Raw genomic sequence first — 20,546 nt, 5'->3', positions numbered from 1 at the left:
AATGTTTTATACTAGCTACGCCATAGCAGGATATTTCAAGGAATTGGTTTTATTATCCCCCCCCAAACTTCTCACAATTGTACTTCAAAGTATCTGATCAATATTTTATTCAGATTGGGTTGTATACAATTGGTCTAATCTAGACCAAGTGAAGCGAGAACGATTATAGCTGTGTCTAAGGGGGCCGAGCACTGTACTAAATAGTTCAATTTCACTTAATTACGGGGGAAAATAAAGAAATTAAAATGTTATTCTAAATTAGAATTGTTTCAATTTGCTCTAAAATGAGGGGAAATATTGGCGGGGGGTCGAAGCTAAGTATGATTATGCTCACTGGATATACAAGTTTTACCCCCACTTGGATACACTGTGCACTGTGCAGAATACAGATACGGGCACACAAAGCTACTGATGATGCAGCGAATATTTATGCAATTTTGCAAAAACTTCTGCAATCATGGCTGCACGAAGATTATACAAATCTTTTCATTATTACAGTATTTTTTATTGATACACCCCCCCTCCATGCACACACAAACACAAGGAAATAATTTACTTTTTATCAGTGCTTAGGATCCGGATCCGTTGGATCTCCAAGATTTTGGCATCCTCGATCCGGATTCGTAAAATGTTCCGGATTCAATAGATCTAAATCCGGATTTTAAGCCCAAGTAAATATAATTCAAAACATTACAATTAGGCTTATTCTTGAATTTACAGATACTTGACTCTTACAAATAATTTACAATTTTGCATAATAATTTAGTAGTAAAATTTAAAGACTAAAGCAAATTAAAATTAATATGACGTGTCGGCCTAAATATACTATTTAATTATACTACATTTAAGCTGTAAAACAAGCAAATATGGATTTTTGATAAGAAATGGAAATAATTTTGCACATTCCAGAAAAGCTAGGTCCGGGGTATTCATTTAAAATCATTAGACCCCCACTGGGAAGAAGATCAGGAAAACTAGACAATTACTGGCAAGTTTTTCCACCTTTATAGATACTTCGTACTATTTTGAAAGATGGCGGGGGTGCCAACAAAATATGTATTTTCTAGACCTTACAGAGGAACATATTACAATTCTTCCATGATTAAATTATTCAATTTCAGGAGAAAATGAAGCTTTTCCATAACATACTGCTGTTGATTATTTTTATTATTAGAGAATTGTTTAAAAAATTCAAAATCTTTTCTTGCCTGTTTGGTTGAACTTGTTGTTCTTGGCGTGATTTGTCTTCAATTGTACTTTACAAAATAGAACCGCAGACACACAGATTTTAAACGATTCTTAGATGTTTCGAGTTCCGCGTTCCAGACCGTTAGGTTGTCGCGTTCCGAAATGTTCCACTGAAAGTCAGAATGCTCAAGATTTTGTTCCAAATTGGAAATAATCTTAGTTCCAAATCGTCGCAGAGCTTCGTTCCTAACCGTCACAGGGCTCCGTTCCAGACCGTCACAGGGCTCCGTTCCAGACAGATTCGAGCAAACTGAACTCTTATCCTAAGAAAATGAAAATCAAAAAAGTTCGCAAATTATTTCTACATTGACATGAAATTTCTAATTTTTTCAATTTTTAAACTTAAAGAGTTGTCTTTTTATATTTTGTCGTTCAAAATGTATATGCCGACAAAAAGAATGAAAGAAAGGCAAACAAACAATGTTCAATGGGTCAAATCGTGATCGAAAGTTCAAGTTCTCTGGGATTTTGGGGCTTAGTCCCCCTTAGATCCCTGAAATCATTGTTTATCAGAATATTTTAAATCCACCCTGTACAAATTCCTGTAAAATTCCTTGAGGAGGCTTGCCTCAATTGCAGACATCAGTGTTTTAAATGCCTTTATTTCAAGCAGTCCAAGAAAACTAAATTATCGTAGATTGGAATGAATTTTTTTCAATTTTGAAAAAAATCCCATTTCTACTTTCAGCCTTCCTATGGTATAATTTATAATTTGAACTCCAAAAATAAACAAAATCAGCATGATCTAAGAATAAGAGGCATTATTTACTAAAGAATAAATTATAATAGCAGGAAATAATAAATAATTCGCCCTTCCTTATATATGATTTGATATGTATAATGATAATGTGGTAATTTCCTAGAGAACGATTTTTGGACCCCCTTTATTTCTTCCTGGTTTAAATATTGGTGTCAAAACGAAAGTGCGTATTTTACATGTTTTAATTAGTATCGTGTAAGACTATCCGTGCAAGTGAATGAATTCTGGTGAAACCCAGTAAGACGTGTTAAACATCAAAGTTTGGAGTTTATTTTAATTTAAAATTTATAAACATGTCACGTGTTGTGGATAAGAAATGGAAGTTTGTCTAAGATCTCCCAACATTAAATTTTGATGAATAGTAAAAATAATATTACTGTCTTAAAGGGACTGTAAGCACAGTTTCAAGTGACCCTCCATGTCTGATCATATGTGAAATCCATTATCCATGTTTGAAAATTAGAAAAAAATATTACTTAAAATAGTGGTTTCTCAACATAAGTGGCTTTTCCATTTCTATTTGAGGAAAAAATAGAATTTATCAGAATCAAACTCTTTAAAACTTTAAAAAAAGATAATACATGTTTCACATTATTGATCAGATTAAGGAATCAAGGGTAACCACTTTGAATCGGGCATTGCTATCTCTGCATAGTCACTTAAAATAACGCTTACAGTCCCTTTAATTGGACCAATTAATTTCTTTTCGGCTAAAATTCTGTTATTGAGTTTGATGACGTATTAATAAATTTGATAAAAATGGGTTAACAAGTATACTTTCACAGAATCAGGATAAGATGCTCAATTCTGAAAGGTAATATTAACATCAGAAAACATTATAGCTTGAATAATTTAGTAAAGAAGCCGTAGATACCTTCCAAATACTATATTTACTAATTAGAGACTGTAAGACAGAATGCGGCCATTAAATAATTATTTTTAGAATCTGTTCAGGTTTATAATAATGTTTATTGAAAAAAGTATTCGCAGATGTTTAATTTAACGCCCTAATATTCAATTTACCTTTCGAAGCACAAAATTTAGAAAATCTGCGCCATTTTGGCTTTGCCTGCCTGGCGCTCTGGAAAATGTTGAAGGGGGTGTGGGTGCACTATAGGGTTTCATTTAATGAACATTTAAGGTGGGGGAACTTATTAAGAATTTGGTAGTCTTAAAAACTATTAAAAATTCAAAACTGATTTCATGAATCATGAAATGTTTTTGAATTTAAAATTTTTTTTTGAACAAGTATAGAAATGCGGCCCTGTTTTTATAAATGTCGTCTTTTATTTCTACTAAATTTAGAAATGCTTTCGAAAAAAGGTGTAATATCAATAGGACTAAAGACTAAAGGTGATGGTGTATTTTTCGACATACGCAAATCCGCTATTTCTGACCTACGCCAAATCTGCGATACACTACACACCCGACGTGGTTTTACAGCTGCGCTATAATGCATGTATATACTGTATAGCGGCTACAAGTCCATGGACTTGTAGCCGCTGCGCTCGGCCCCCTCAATTGTCGACAGCCGCGGAGCCAGCCTTCACGTTCTAAACTGTCCTAGCCGCGCTCCTCGGCCCCCTAGCCTGTGTCCTATAGCAGCAGCGCTCGCGTCCAGAAATTGTCTTTCCATAACCTAACCCTCAAATAATTAATAAAAAAAATCAGCTCGTGGCGTAGGTCCGATATTGCACTATAGTTCTGAAAGAATTAGTAGGTCAGGTTCAGTAGGGGGATTATGGGATATGTTGCGAGACGATGTAACATTACCTGTTTTAAATGTTAAATAGTTCGTCAATAAAACAGGGTGTCCCACGAAAAATGATAGTTGGTGAATAGTTTTGAAGGTCATCTTCCATAAACTATATTATAGCGGGTTTGCGTAGGTCGAAAAATACTCCACCCAAGGAATGATAGAAGAAGGAATGGCCTCGGAGGTCGCCTTACTTCTTAGCACCCTAAATCTCACTTCACAGAATATTCAGCGGCACAGTGCACATTTTCACTTATAAACTCGGATCAAACCAACAGAAGCAGTCAGATGACCCAATCAAGAAAAGAAATAAGATGATGAGATGAGAATATACCAGACTTATCAAAATTGACCATTTGTCTCGATGTCTTAATGAGGGTCAGTGACTTGTAAGTTAAAAATTTCTTTAAAGGCGGCTATTTATGTCAAATATCAACGTAGATTCAAGGATATAAAACTAACTAAAATAATAAAAAAAACGTTGACAATATATTTCCAGAATACAGCGAATAATAAATATGTCCTGGAGACCAAAGGAAAGCCTGGACAAGGGCAGTGGAGGGTTCGGTTCTCTGTACAAGGACAACAGAAAGAATGTTCTTCAATCCTCTGCTAACTATAAATGTCAAAAATGTCTGCAGGTACTACAACTTCTGTTTCAGGGATATTGTCTTGAAAAATCCCCCCTCCCCCAAACTCTCACGAACAACCATTTCCCGTCAGCATGTTTTGAATCGAATTGTATATTTATTGAAATGGAGAAAACAGCTGATTTGTATGAGACATCAGGTTCATTTTTGGGTACACAATTTCTGACAGAGGAAATTTTATGTTCAAGTTTCTATCCCCCCCCCCTCTTCAGAAATCAATGAATTCCCCCCTGATCACTGGTTAGCCAGTAGAATATTATTAGTTATTCTGCTTGTAAGCCATAGGTCCCCGCACTTGTGTGTTAATGAATCAATAATATATTTGTCAAGATCGGGCATTTTACCTACGAGTGCACCGGGGAGAGAAAATATACCCAGAGGAGTAGCAGAACAGAACTACTTAAACGGAAACTAGAGGGCAAGGATGAAAACTCGCAGAAAAAAAAGAAAGGTACTGGCTTTTTAAGATTTTTAGAGTTTTTCGACATTTCAGAGGAAAAAATTGAAAATTCTTGGAGAACCCCCAATTCATGGGGGGGGTATCGCAATAAATGCGGATCTTGTTATTTTGTAAATTATGAATATTCTTCCATATTTAAATTTTACTTTGTATTTATGTTCTTATTTATACATTTTATTTTTTGTCTTAGAGGAAAGCAGTAGTAGTAGCAGTAGCTCAGATAGCAGCAGCGATAGCAGTAGCAGTAGCAGTAGTAGTAGCAGTGATTCAGAGAATGAAGAAACACAGAAGAAAAAGTCAAAGAAGAAGAAGTCTAAAAAATCTAAATGAGAATTGCGCTAAGAATAATATTCACGAAATAAAATTTGTTCTTAATTTGTTAATTTTCAAGTACCTGATTTTCAGAAAAATGTCTGGAGATATTAGGGAGGAAGATATTTCCGCTCTGATAGCCGTCACAGGACAAACCAGGTAACCCCCCCCCCCATACTTACCCCCCGTCCTTTGATGAATGTGGAAAATGCGGAGGGTATGTAATTGAGTTAATTACGAAGTGAGTTGTTAATTACTGCTTCAGTAACAATAAGGTAAATTGCAATTAAACTGTTGTATCTTGCTCAGATAAATGTTTAAAGGGTACTGTTGTACTGTTGTACTGTTGTACTGTTGTATAAATGTTTAAAGGGTACTGTTGTACTGTTGTACTGTTGTACTGTTGTACTGTTGTACTGTTGTACTGTTGTACTGTTGTACTGTTGTACTGTTGAACTGTTGTAATTTGAGAGTTACGTCAATTGAGTCTCTTTAATTACTGCAATTAATTCAGGGACAAGGTGATCCAAGCCCTGGGAGTCTGTTGTGGAGATAGTGAGCTTGCCTACCAGTTGATGACAGACGATACAAAGCAGTCATCAACACTTTCTGATCAACAAATCGGAGGTAGTTGTCAGATCATTTTAATAGTAGTTTTAATAAGCATAAATACGCCATATATTTTTTTTTAACGAATGCAGATTTTATACAGATTAAAAAAAGAACCTTGGTTAAAATCTTAATTTGTTTCAAAAAACTTTTTATCTCCGACTATGTTTATTTATTAATGGTATTACTTAAATGTCCTTGAAACTAAAACTAATCTTTAAAATATATTTTTCGATTTTCTCTTTAAATACTTGCCCTTTTCTTAACTTGCATAATTATCAAATTATTTTCTTCTTTCTTCGCTTTTTTTATGCAAAACTTGATGAACCATTAAAGAAATTTTTATAATCTTTTTTTTTCAACAGTTCAGATTTTGGTTTTACTCTCTAAAACAGTTTTTTTTTTGCAGTTTTTGGTTGATATTTTGCCTCTTGGATCCTGGATCCCTGGATTCGCATATTTTTTCGGATCCGGATCCAGGAAGCCAAAATATTTCGGATCCAACGGATCCTAAGCAATGTAGGTTGATTGGTAATAATAATAATAATAATTTGACATGATACTTTGACAGTTGACTTTAGGTTGAATGATAATAATAATAATGATAATAATGTGTTAAGGTCAGGGTTCCAGTGGATCTTCTGGGTACAGGAAACCAGTGATACAGGAAACAAAGTTCCATGGTGAGGGGTCGGGAGGGCGAGGAGGAGAGGGCAGCCAGGAGATCGAGGGGATTGCGATGAGGGTTGTGAGAGAAGACGAGGGAAGTATTGTGGGTGAGGGGAGTATATCTAGAAAGAATGCGGGAGAGGGATCTACTAGAACTAGGACCAGTGAAGGGACCGGATTATGGAATGATCTTCAAACAACGGATTTCCCCATATCGCAAGGTAAGATTATCATACCTTATAAATTTACCCCTTCAATAGATGCAATTCTTTTAATCGTCGACAAAGTACTTCAGTAATGGTTATGGTTGTTGGGAGAGAAATTTATTTAGTTAAAATGGGTTCTTTATTAAGTTTAGGGTAAAAATAATCATAAATCATAATAAAAAATTGTAAAAATATTGACTTGAAAATATTGAGTGCGAACAAAAAGTGTAGGCAAGCCTAATATACAAATAGATGTGGTTTGGATTTGAATATAATGAACTATTTAGGATTGAAAAGAAAGAGACGAACTAAAGATAATGAATATCTAACACTCAAAGTTATTCGACCTTTTCAAGGCTCGGGACAGCATGAAATACATTTTAGGTAATTTTTCTTTAATTCATGAACTTTTTATGATCTGAGATTTGTTTGAAAAGAAGCAAATTTATGAGCGTTAAAAAGAGTCACAATATATGTTTTTTTATATTCTACAATTGCCCTTCTGAGTCCTATAGAAAGAGATACGATTTTTTTCATTTCGTTCGTTCATGAACGGCCTATTTCGTTCTTTTTTTTTCAATCGTTCTCAAATGAATTCATTTCGTTCGTTCTCCAAATTATCGTTAATTTTTCATCTATTTCGTTCGTTTTCTCACCAAACGATTGTTCAGTAAAATCGTTCGTTCAGCAAAATTGTTTTCTAAAAAATTGTGTGTTCACCAAATTTTTTTAACTTTTCCGAAAATTTGTTTATTCAGTTAAAAAAAGAACAAAATCGTTCAATCGTTAGTTTTTGTTTTTTCGTTCGTTTTTAAAAAACGATAATTTTTCCATTTCTCTGAACGATCCATTTCGACACCCTTTTTCACAAAAAAATTAACTCGTTTTCAAAATTTTCGTTCGTTCTCAATATTTTCGTTCGATGAAAAAAAACGATGCCCATCTCTACCTGTAAGCACTCAACATGTATTATTTTTAAGACAAAGCACGTTTTTTTAGAGTAAAGAACACAACACAGCTTGGAAAATTGAAGAGATCTTACAGTGAGCGAATAGGAGTTGCTCTTTATTTATTAAGGTTAATATTTTAATGTTTTTAGAGACCACTATTTTTCTTGTGGTTTTATTTTAGAATTTATGACCTGAAATTCGCTTATAAATGAAAGAGTGTTAGGTTAAGAAAAAGACTTTTGGGTGACATTTTGGACTCTTAGTAAAGAAACCATACAAATATAAATTATTTTGGGAAAAAAACAAATGCCGAAAAAAATACTTGAATTTTTGAAATTTTATTTTTTCAATCTCTAAAATGAAATTTTCCCCAGGCATATATTAACATAAACTAATGATTACCCTGGTTCAGTATTCTATATAATGAAGCTCTTTGCTGACATATTTATGTATATTTATATGTCAGCTATAGCTTGCCAAACGACTGGACCAAGTTGGCTAAAATTTGTTGAGGGAACAAATAGGTACCCTGCAGGCTAAAAATTCGATTTTTTAAAGAGGGAAATTTTCTATTTAAAATTTTTATAAAATTCTTTTTATTCCACAGGCAACCAGTTAGTATTAACATATACTAATGATTACCTAGAGTCCTGTATATACTTACATACACTTATGTTACCAAGGTTTTTGTATGATGGAAGGAGAATCACAGACGAACACACACCTGAAACTTTGGAAATGGAACCAGGTAAATTTTAATTCAAAACGGTAAGACCGATAACGAAAGAATATGAAGACGACATTAAAGAAAGTGTATTAAATGTTGTTACAGAGCCAAAAATTTTACCAGCAGCTTGAGAATCGACTTATAATGTGAAATGGGTATTGGGTATGTGATTATATACACTGCACAATTCCTGTGTTTCATGTTAATTGCAAATTGAATTTTTTTTAAAATCAGAACTTCAGTCTAACATTCTACATTCTACAATTCTTTAGATCTCACTGTACAAAAGTACAGTGAGATACCTGTCTCTTAAAGCATTTTTATTATTGTGATATTTAACCAATAATACTTCCAATCATTATTATATATGTCAGCTATAGTTTGCCAATTGGAAGGAATCTGAGCACTTTAGCTAAATCCATAATACCAAGCGTGTGTAAACGACGGGAGAACCTATGTTTATAAATAAGACCTGGGCAACGTTGGGTGCTCTAGCAAGTTTATTATAATCTTATACGCCCCAAGCACACTGATTTGACGGTTCGGTCTTTGTTCCACAAAGCTGTTACTTGGATTAGATTAGATAGATTAAATAGATTAAATGTATTCTTCTGTTAAGATGATTTTGTGGAGGTGTATGATGAACTTGGAAACACTAGCTCCGGGTCCGGGCCCTCCATCTATGATGAGAAATCCCAACCAAATAACAGGTATAATTTTGGAAGAATTTCGAAGATTTGGACTGTTAATAACAAATTGGACTTCAATTGGCAAATATTTTTTTCTTTTAATCTATTTACCCATTTTTTTTATTTCCTTAATGAAATAATCTATTTTCTCCAATACATAAAAAATAATCCTTATAAATATCCAAGAATATTAGAAAACAAAAGAGATTTAAAAAAAATATTTTTCTTCAGTACACGGGATTCTGAACTGACCGGGAAACGACGATCATCTATCTGGCTGAGCAATGATCCAGGTTCTGACTCTTCTGGTGAAAGTCCTGAACCGGAGAAGGATACTGAACCTGAACCTGAACCTAAACCTGCCAAACAAGATCCAGAACCACCCAGCACACCTTCACCCGCTGAATTAAAGGTAGAACCAGATTATCAGTTTTCAAATTTTTCACATTTAATCATAACAAAGTTAGTCGTGACTCGTGAGGTTATTCAGTGAGAACCCTGTTTCCTATTATTCAAGTTATTAAGACATGCAGCACAAACGGGCACGGGCGTTAAAATTTGTGCTCTCGGCCGGTTTGGACTCCAGGCCGCTATCTGCACGGTGGTGCGTGGTGCCCTGAAGGCAGTCAGGGGGTTCCACATTGGGTTCCCTTTCAGATTTAAACTTGATTTGATTTGATCAGGGGGGTCAGCAATATGGAGTTTATACCGTAAACTTTTTGATATAATTCAAATAAGGCTTGGTCGCTTAAGCAATTTTTGTAGATAAGTTTCTGAGTTGTAGTAATGTTCTAAAATTCGACTGTTAAAAATACCATTGCTCGGTAGAGAGTATAGCATCTGATAGCTTTGTGTGTCGATAAATACATACTTAGACCTACCAGTGTTCAGTAGAGAGGATAGAGATTGATAGCTTTGTGTGTAAATAGATACACACTTAGACCTACCAGTGTTCGGTAGAGAGGATAGAGAGTGATAGCTTTGTGTGTCGATAAATACATACTTAGACCTACCAGTGTTCGTTAGAGAGAATAGAGAATGATAGCTTTGTGTGTGAATAGATACACACTTAGACCTACCATTGTTCAGTAGAGAGGACAGAAATTGATAGCTTTGTGTGTAAATAGATACACACTTAGACCTACCAGTGTTCGGCAGAGAGGATAGAGAGTGATAGCTTTGTGTGTGGATAAATACATACTTAGACCTACCAGTGTTCGGTAGAGAGGATAGAGATTGACAGCTTTGTGTGTTGATAGATACACATTACCAGTGTTCGTTAGAGGGTATAGTGTTTTAAAACTTTGTGTCGCTAAATACACACTTAGACCTACCAGGATGCGGTAGAGAGGAAAGAGTTCGATATCGTTGTGAGTGGATTGAGACACACATAAAAAGAAGAAATGAGTATGAGTAATGAGGCAAAGGAGTATTATGACAAAAACAGGCAACTCCTCCCCCCTGACCCCCAAAAATACCCCACTGTGTGCAGAGATAAAAGAATGTTTAGTCCATTCTTTATCTATTTTAAATTTTTTATAACACTTTCCCTAACTAAATTTTTCATTTACATTTGTTCTTGAATTTTTCTAAACTTCTGTTGCAAAAAACCTTGTTATTTGATGTAATTGTTTTCGGCAATCATTTTAATTTTTATTTCAGGACGCAGATGATGTACTTTTAGATCTACAGAAGATCAAGAAGAAGTATGAAAATCTTGTCAAAAAACTAAGAGATAAGGTGCGAAGAATGTATCAATATTTTTTTTTATTTCGTAATTATAAAGCAATGCCAGGCCCTGGATATATTTTTTAAAAATTACCTCTCCAAATCATCAGCCCCTGAAAAAATCTAGAATATTTCAATCATAAATAAATAATTTGATAGTTTTTATATGTATAGAATAGATAATTTATATGTTGACGGATTCAATAATAACGTAATAACTGAAATGATAAATATGTTATGAAATGAGTTATGATTGATGTCGCCATTTTTTGCATATTTTTGCATATTATTTCTATTATAAAACTATATATTCGAAATAACTAAACAAAGAAGCCAGATGTAAAGGTAAAGCTGATTAGTTTATAAAAACATCACATGAACAATGAACATTGCTTAAATCTCGTCAACCTATTCCACAGTATCATGGTGCTTACTATAAAACCCTTGCGTATACAGTATACACAACATCTGTAGGAAGCTATATAGTTTATATATTATAAAGTGTCATTGAGAGTGTCCTAGATATTTGAATTGATAAACCATCAATCCTCCAATCTTCAGGTTGAGTGCCCTGTATGTCTGGATGTGCCAAAGAAAGCTCCAATACCCGTATGTGTTAACGGTCATGTTGTCTGTGAAAAATGTCTGAGAGATGAATGCCCGACCTGCAGGTAAATACAATGAAAAAAATACTTGCAAGACCATAGAATTGTCATAAGTCATTTTGGGATTGGGATGTGGTCATAGGGCTTCCTTTAAAGTTTGATTTTTGATTGAGGGTTGTATGAAATGATTCTCTTTTTATAACTTTTTAGGATTAAATGTTTGAATTTTATAAAAGATTAAATACTTAAATATTATAAAGGATTAAATCAAATACTTGAAAAGTATAAAGGATTGAATACTTGAATATGATAAAGGATTAAATATCTGAATAATTAAAGGATTAAATACTTGAATATTATAAAGGATTAAATACTTGAATAATGGATTAAATATCTGAATAATTTAAAGGATTAAATACTTCAATATTATAAAGGATTTAATACTTTAATGTTATAATAAAGGATTAAAATCTTGAATATTATAAAGGATTACATATCTGAATATTATTAAGAATTAAATACTTTAATATTGTAAAGGATTAAATACTTAAATATTATAAAGTATTAGATACTCTAATATTAAAAAAGATTAAATACTTGAATTAATATTATAAAATATTAAATAATTAAATGAATATTATAAAAGATTAAATACTTGAGTGAATATTATAAAAGATTAAATACTTGAATGAATATTATGAAAGATTAAAAATTTGAATGAATATTACAAGAGATTAAATACTTGAATGCATATTATAAAAGATAAAATACTTGAATGAATATTATAAAAGATTAAAGACTTGAATGAATATTATAAAAGATTAAATACTTTAGATTAAATACTTGAATGAATATTATAAAAGATTAAATACTTGAATGAATATTATAAAAGATTAAATACTTAAGTGAAGATTATAAAGGGCTCGAATGGATGGAGGGACCTCAACGCTAGCTGTAACTGTGATAGAGAATATAGAACATCTATGTGAGTGGGAGGAGTGTACAGAGTCTCATATTCTCTCAGCTCTTAAACATCATATGAAAAAATGTAGCTACAGGTCAGTCTAGTTCTTGCAATTAACTGTTTTTAAATCTTTGAATTGGGGTAATGGTCGGCTCACTACAATTTTGGATTTTTTTAAATGTTAGTTTGATAATCCTATTTCTAGAACCAAAAAGTATTAAAATGCATAAGGATAAAACTTACTGAAACATTTCTCAATATTATTGGTATCGAGTTTATTCATTTTGCCCATTCATCAGGACTTTTTGTGGAACTTTTCTGGAACTTAAGTTCAATATTTGATTTCTGACAGATCGATATTGTTATTGTGTTTTTGTATTGTTAGGTTTGAGATGAGTTACTTTAAAGAGTTTAGAAGATTCAGTTCACATATTTGATTTGAGCTTAGCTTGAACCTATTGTCATCTTTAATTAGCCGACTTATTCTTTGATTGATTGATTGATTGATAAATCAATCATTGAAAAATATTCCTTATTAAATAATATAATTATAGGATGGTTGAATGTCCTGGATTAGAATGTTCCAAGAGATTTTCTCTCTCCCGACTCTTGGAACATTCCCTGTACTGCTGTGTGGAACGGAACGAAATAACACAATATAGGTGAAACCTCATTTTCTTCTTTTTCGTCATCTTCGTCATATTCGTCATTCTATTCATTCCTTCATTTTCTTCATTAAATACCGTTTTTTTGCTGAAACTTCATGGACAAGTCAGAGATTATGAAGTTTTTAATAACATCTCATTATTTAACAATTGACATTTTTATTTTGAAAGCAAAAAGTTTTTTTGCATGTTTTGGTCAAATATTTTCCTGGTAAAGTTGTACAGGAATAAATAAGAATTGGTTAAGTGAAATTAAACACACAAAACATTTAACATATTTTTATTGAAATATTCTAGATATTGATATTGAACACGGAAGAAATTCCATTTTAATTTTTAAAAGATTAAAATTGCATTAAACACATTTTTTACTTATTTCTTGATGTCGATGCATGAATCGGTCTAATCAATTAGTTTTCATCTGATTCTCTGTCGATTCACTCTCACCGCGCCGAGTTGATTTCTGTCTCTTAAGAAAAGTAAAAACTTTGGACTATTGATGTAATTTCAAGATACTATTCATAGAACGGAATTTAAAATGAACAACAGTAACCTTATCTGATCAATAATGTAGAAGATATTGTCGTTTTTCTAGCTTTGACAGTGTGTTTAGTTTTGATAATTTTCTCCTATTGTTCTTAGGAAAAAAGGCACAAGTCTAACTTTTGTAGAGGAACTGCAATGAAAAATATTAATCTTAAACATAAATAACTTATTCATTCTTGACCAGACAAAGCTTTTAAGGGTTCTGTTGTGAGTCGGACATACCACTCTAAAAATGGAATACGACTACACCCTTAAATATTAAAAAAATCTTTTTGAAATGTTTACTTTCATCAGAATTCTGTGTTCACACATTCTTCAATTGTTAATTTCTTTTGTGCTTAAGTACTCGTATTATCAATATTATAAAAATGTAAATACTTAAATGAATATTATAAAAGATTAAATACTTGAGTGAATATTATAAAAGATTAAATACTTGAATGAATATTATAAAAGATTAAAGACTTGAATGAATATTATAAAAGATTAAATACTTGAGTGAATATTATAAAAGATTAAATACTTTAATTAAGATTATAAAAGATTACTTGAATGAATATTACAAGAGTTGGTCTAGATTTCAACATGTTTCTGACTTTTCTAACCTTCTTATCCAAAAGGAACCCGTAAACCAAAGAACCTTAACAATTTTTCACATTAAATGCTGGATTTTCCAGTTTTATAATTTAATTTTACCTGTTATCAGTGCAACTAACAAGCAAAATATACAAATTTGAAGTATTTCAAGGACCTCGGGAGTAAACATTTTACTTTGAACTAACAGTAACTGAAAATGCTTTCAACAGTAATTGAAAATGTTGCGAAGTTTCACTAAAAATTTCGCGCGTTTTTACTTAGCTAAATCGATTTTTGTTGTAAAAACATGTGGGAATTTGGAAAAAATGCTGTATTACTTATGTTAAACAAAATGTGTCATAGAAAATGTTTTCTGAGCTAAGTTTTTTTACATATCAATGCGTATGACAAGTTTTGATTGTATTTGAGCTAAATTCTTTTTACTTACGTATGGTCACTTTTGTCCCATTTTTTATTTAACCCTTGTATACTGGTTTGGGAACCTCGCGTTGCCCATGTTTGTATTAAAATTCAAAAGTAATAGTAACCCCCACCATTTCCCTCGCTTCTTATTAAATCATGATTTTCTTATCTTCGAAGTTATTAAACTTTATTTTCAGATTATTATTTACAATTTTCATTTTCAAATGTTGGTTCTAGTCAAAGGTAGGCAATTAAAGAGTTTATAAAATTTATTCTGGAACACACTTTGAACTCGGTTTCGGTGGCTTAAAACTGGTTTATCGGTCTGTTTACATTCAATTTAATTAGGGTTATGTCGAAACAATAATTTACAGTTTCGACATAAGAGAAGTAGAGGGTTTTTTAATAAATACTTAAAATAATGAATTGATTTACCTCGCTCTATGTTATCTTTAAACTTTATAACTTTGGACTGCGACTAAGGAATAAGGATTGAATACTGGGTTCAATTTCATGTTTCGGTTCAAGTCCAGTTTCGGTTGCGTTTGTTTATGAACAACCAAGGGGTGTATATTTTTCTGTTTTCTATAAAAAATGTAAATAAAATTTTTTTTAGCTTTTGTTACCTCCGGGCTACCCCTGTGTTCCCTCATAAAATTTCAGCCCATTCGGTCTAGCCGTTTGGCCGGCTGTAGGGAACACAGTTACGAATGTCTTGTTTTATTATATAGATGATAAGTTTATTCTTTTGAACACCAGGGGGGTCAGCGAGCAATAGCTGTAGTGCCAAGAACCCCCCTGTAACAAATATAAAACATTAATAAACAATATCAATAAACATAATAATATTAATTACAATTTTAAGTTATGTGGATGGATGGATGGGTGGGGGGGGGGCAGTTTTTTGTAGGAGCTGGAGTTAGAGGAAGAAAACAAAAACTATTTAAAACAGGAGCCAGTCGAATATTCGGTTAAATTATTATCATTAAAACAGATTGAAACGACCATAATTACTTTTTACACTTTTCGAAAAAGAACATTTAAAGGAAAGAGCACACTTTTTTATTTGACCTGCTTAGGTTAATGCTTTCTAATTAGTTTGTTAAAATATTCTGATTAATTGGTTTATTCAGTATGTGATAGTAGGTTTTGACGGCTAGAAGAAGTGCCGGCCCCTATTCACTATGTGATAATAGGTTTTGGCGCTTAGAAGAAGTGCCGGCCCGTATTCACAATGTGATAGTNTTGGCGCCTAGAAGAAGCGGCGGCCCCTATTCACAATGTGATAGTAGGTTTTGGCTCCTAGAAGAAGTGCCGGCCCCTATTCACAATGTGATAGTAGGTTTTGGCGCCTAGAAGAAGTGCCGGCCTCTATTCACAATGTTATAGTAGGTTTTGGCGCCTAGAAGAAGTGCCGGCCCCTTTTCACAATGTGATAGTAGGTTTTGGTTGCTAGAAGAAGTGCCGGTCCCTATTCACTATGTGATAATAGGTTTTGGCACTTAGAAGAAGTGCCGGCCCATATTCACAATGTGATAGTAGGTTTTGGCGCCTAGAAGAAGTGCCGGCCCCTATTCACAATGTGATAGTAGGTTTTGACGGCTAGAAGAAGTGCCGGCCCCAATTCACAATGTGATAGTAGGTTTTTGCGCTTAGAAGAAGTGCCGGCCCCTATTCACAATGTGATAGTAAGTTTTGGCGCTTAGAAGAAGTGCCGGCCCCTATTCACAATGTGATAGTAGGTTTTTTCGGCTAGAAGAAGTACCGGCCCCTATTCACAATGTGATAGTAGGTTTTGGCGGCTAGAAGAAGTACCGGCTCCTATTCACTATATGACAGTAGGTTTTGGTGGCTAGAAGATGTTCCGGCCCCTATTCACTATGTGACAATAGGTTTTGGTGGCTAGAAGAAGCGCCGGCCCCTATTCACTATGTGATAGTAGGTTTTGGTGGCTAGAAGAAGTACCGGCCCCTATTCACTATATGACAGCAGGTTTTGGTGGCTAGAAGATGTTCCGGCCCCTATTCACAATGTGATAATAGGTTTTGGTGGCTAGAAGAAGTGCCGGCCCCTATTCACTATATGATAGTAGGTTTTGGCGACTAGAAAAAGTGCCGGCCCCTACTCATAATGTGATATTAGGTTTTGGCGACTAGAAGAAGTGCCGGCCCTATTCACTATATGATACTAGGTTTTTTCGGCTAGAAGAAGTACCGGCCCCTATTCACTATGTGATAGTAGGTTTTGGTGGCTAGAAGAAGTACCGGCCCCTATTCACTATATGACAGTAGGTTTTGGTAGCTAGAAGATGTTCTGGCCCCTATTCACTATGTGATAATAGGTTTTGGTGGCTAGAAGAAGTGCCGGCCCCTATTCACTATATGATAGTAGGTTTTGGAGACTAGAAAAAGTGCCGGCCCCTATTCATAATGTGATATTAGGTTTTGGCGACTAGAAGAAGTGCCGGCCCTATTCACTATATGATAGTAGGTTTTGTCGGCTAGAAGATGTTCCGGCCCCTATTTCACGAATGAAGGGTTCTTTTATAATGATGATAATAATCTGAATTTAATCGGCCTTGATTTCTACAGAAAGATAAAATATTTTATTAATTTGATGGTTCCTCTTATCTAGGCTGCCACACAAATTCACCTTTTTGATGAAGAAAGACATGGCTGCGGTGATGCAGAGCAATAGGTGACTTTTATCTGCTGCTGTTCAAATTCATGGATATTTAAAATGCATTTTATTGTCTTTTTAAAGATTCTTGAAGAAACGTCAATCAATCAATTAACTAAATAATCAATTAATCAATAAACCTTTCAATTAAATAAAACTAAAGATTTTAGACTTAAAGATTTATCATATGATTTACAACTCTTTTTTTTTAGTTTTTAAGTAATTAATTTTTTGTGGGGGTTAGATTTGGGGGAGGAGTAAATAAATTTTTTTTGGTCAAAACTATTTAAGAAGTGTTTATGTAAAAGGGGTTTTAGTTCACTAGGTTGGCTTTTAAAGTGAAAGTTTATTTTCCAGACAAAGCTGATTTCCCATGCTAGTATGAATTATATTTTTGTGTATTGTATAGAGACTTGAACTGGAAGCTGGAAGGAATCAAGTTTGATGATAAAATATTTTTCCTCAAGGTTTCCTGGTAAGTTAGATATTTTTCTGTTAATGTAGTGACTGTAGATGTAATTTTAAGCGAGTTTCCTGGTAAGTTAGCTATTTGTCTGTCAATGTGAAACTGGAGATGTGATTTTAACTGAGTTTCCTGATAAGTTATTTATTTGTCTGTCAATGTGAAACTGTAGATGTAATTTTAAGTGAGTTTCCTGGTAAGTTGGTTATTTGTCTGTCAATGTAGGGTCTGTAAATGTAATTTTAAGTGAGTTTCCTGGTAAGTTGGTTATTTGTCTGTCAATGTAGGGTCTGTAAATGTAATTTTAAGTGAGTTTCCTGGTAAGTTGGTTATTTGTCTGTCAATGTAGGGTCTGTAAATGTAATTTTAAGTGAGTTTCCTGGTAAGTTGGTTATTTGTCTGTCAATGTAGGGTCTGTAAATGTAATTTTAAGTGAGTTTTCTGGTAAGTTAGTTATTTGTCTGTCAATGTAGGGACTGTAGATATAATTTTATGTGAGTTTCCTGGTAAGTTATTTATTTGTCTGTCAATGTGAAACTGTAGATGTAATTTTAAGTAAGTTTCCTGGTAAGTTAGTTATTTATCTGTCAATGTAGGGACTGTAGATGTAATTTTAAGCGAGTTTCCTGGTAAATTAGTTATTTGTCTGTCAATGTGAAACTATAGATGTAATTTTGAGCGAGTTTCCTGGTAAATTAGTTATTTGTCTTGTCAGTGTAGGGACTGTAGATGTAATTTTAAGCGAGTTTCCTGGTAAGTTAGTTATTTGTCTGTCAATGTAGTGACTGTAAATGTAATTTTAAGCGAGTGTCTTGGTAAGTTAGTTATTTGTCTGTCAATGTAGTGACTGTAGATGTAATTTTAAGTGAGTTTCCTGGTAATTTAGTTATTTGACTGTAAATGTAATTTTAAGTGAGTTTCTATCTATCTATCTAAACGACAATATCTTCCTTATTGTTGAAGGGTCACTTGAAATTGCGTCTACACTCTCTAAATTAGTTGGATATAAAAAGTAATACAAAAAAGAAAATGTTTTTATCTCTTGAGTATTAATTTTTATCCTCATTGCCTAGGTTCATATTATCATTATTATGTATATCCAATATCCATGCTTAGTATTATATCATGATTTTTGTTGAAGTGTACGACTTTGCCCGGGGAATTTCAAAATTTGGCTAATTTGGTCCAGCCGTTTGGCCAGCCATAGCTAATATTTATATCAGTTAAAATCTTTATTATATACGTTACTTGTTCTTAATACTTTATTATTTTCTAGTGAGCGTAGACTTGGCCGAGCCCGTTGGAGTTTTTGTGTACAAATGTTAGGAGGTGCAGACGGGTGCAACAAATATACTCTTAATTTAGTAGTTTGTAAAGGTCAGTAAACATTGTTAACACTATTCTAATTTTAAATATCTTTCTTGCTTTTTTTACTAAGAACGTGTCCTGAACATTTTTAAATATTTCAATTGCATCATTCAAATCTCTAGTGATATTTATAAAATGAACGAGTGAAAGAAAGGGTAAACTTTTTCATACTTTACCGGCCTGTTGTAACATCACACTATTTTATAGGTTGTGTAATGTTGGGAGGAAAGTATTCCAAGAGTTATTGCGGAGACGTTTGTCCGATTGACGTGAGCAGTAGCGACCAGGTATTAAGGATTGACGTGAGCAGTAGCGACCAGGTATTAAGGATTGACGTGAGCAGTAGCGACCAGGTATTAAGGATTGACGTGAGCAGTAGCGACCATGTAGGAAGTTCTAGCTTGAGCAGTAGCGACCAGGTAGGAAGGATTAACTTAAGCAATATAGACCACGTATAAAGAATTGATGCAAGAGCAGTAGCGACCAGGTAGGAAGGATTAATGTGACCAGTAGCGACCAGGTAGGAAGGATTAACTTGAGCAGTAGCGACCAGGTAGAAAGTATTAACTTGAGCAGTAGCGACCAGGTAGGAAGGATTAACTTAAGCAATAGAGACCATGTATAAAGGATTGACGCACGAGCAGTAGCGACCAGTTAGGAAGGATTAATGTGACCAGTAGCGATTAGGTAGGAAGGATTAACTTGAGCAGTAGTGACCAGGTAGGAAGGATTAATATGAGCAGCAGTGACCAGGTGTAGGTAGGATTAATATTAGCAATAGCGACCAGGTAGGAAGGATATCTAATATATACTTGATCAGACAAAGCTATAAGGGTACTGTTGTGAACCGGCTATTATCATCTTTGAATGAATGGTCACTTACAATTATGCTCACAATCCCTTTAACGACCATTAAGAAAAAATTTGGAAAAACTCAATGAATTTTGAGCAGGAAAAATTCTTGTCAAGTATGATTCTATTTTCTATTATATTAACCTCTATTGTAATGTCTAGACATTGATTATTATATTAATCTCTATTGTAATGTCTAGACATTGATTATTATATTAACCTCTATTGTAATGTCTAGACATTGATTATTATATTAACCTCTATTGTAATGTCTAGGCATATGAGAATGATCTCTGTTTAACGATGACAGACAAGTCTATGGAGAAGATCCTTTGTAAGAATACAACCACAGGAAACTATGAGTTCTCTGTTATGGTCAATATCTACAAATCATAAGTGCAATCCTTTTTATTTGATTTTTCCTTATTGTTGTTTTATTCCCACTTTAAAGTTTTATTTTCAATTATTCATTTTATTGGTTCACATACCCATAACAAGAATTTGTATAAGATGCTTAAACTAGTTTTCGTTTTCCTTGTTTTTAAAATTTGTTATAGAGATGTTGTCAAAACAATTCAACTTTTAATTTCTATGTCGTTCTATATATTTAAATAAATTTTCATGGTGACCCCCCCCCCCCC

At 33.4% G+C, this 20,546-nt stretch overlaps 1 protein-coding gene and 2 long non-coding RNA genes across 3 annotated transcripts in view; 1 reads left to right on the top strand and 2 right to left on the bottom strand.

The window, feature by feature from the left end:
• Positions 1-1,231: 1,231 nt before the first annotated feature.
• On the bottom strand, positions 1,232-3,238 carry LOC111702589 (uncharacterized). The gene is made up of 2 exons (XR_002765442.1): positions 3,032-3,238; positions 1,232-1,511 (listed from the first exon to the last, which is right to left on the bottom strand). It is a non-coding gene; the product is annotated as an uncharacterized LOC111702589 (long non-coding RNA).
• An 815-nt stretch (positions 3,239-4,053) lies between these two features.
• LOC111702588 (uncharacterized) overlaps positions 4,054-20,546 on the top strand; it is a gene marked incomplete in the record, with an annotated part of 16,886 nt that continues 393 nt past the window's right edge. The window contains 20 exon segments of the mRNA XM_023474330.1: positions 4,054-4,153; positions 4,264-4,405; positions 4,745-4,865; positions 5,065-5,345; positions 5,701-5,813; positions 6,416-6,685; positions 6,958-7,054; positions 7,670-7,747; positions 8,304-8,368; positions 8,967-9,057; positions 9,268-9,448; positions 10,699-10,776; positions 11,326-11,435; positions 12,290-12,427; positions 12,888-12,995; positions 17,178-17,240; positions 17,632-17,697; positions 18,962-19,062; positions 19,261-19,340; positions 20,182-20,545. Coding sequence (XP_023330098.1) covers positions 4,839-4,865; positions 5,065-5,345; positions 5,701-5,813; positions 6,416-6,685; positions 6,958-7,054; positions 7,670-7,747; positions 8,304-8,368; positions 8,967-9,057; positions 9,268-9,448; positions 10,699-10,776; positions 11,326-11,435; positions 12,290-12,427; positions 12,888-12,995; positions 17,178-17,240; positions 17,632-17,697; positions 18,962-19,062; positions 19,261-19,340; positions 20,182-20,301 — 2,067 coding nt within the window.
• LOC111702590 (uncharacterized) lies at positions 13,009-15,368 on the bottom strand. The gene is made up of 3 exons (XR_002765443.1): positions 14,241-15,368; positions 14,093-14,184; positions 13,009-13,467 (listed from the first exon to the last, which is right to left on the bottom strand). It is a non-coding gene; the product is annotated as an uncharacterized LOC111702590 (long non-coding RNA).

This window comes from Eurytemora carolleeae, unplaced genomic scaffold (assembly GCF_000591075.1).
Source record: "Eurytemora carolleeae unplaced genomic scaffold, Eaff_2.0 scaffold257, whole genome shotgun sequence".
Lineage (NCBI taxonomy): Eukaryota > Metazoa > Arthropoda > Copepoda > Calanoida > Temoridae > Eurytemora > Eurytemora carolleeae.
Note: the sequence above shows the minus strand (reverse complement) of the source record. Positions and strands in the feature narration are given on the sequence as shown.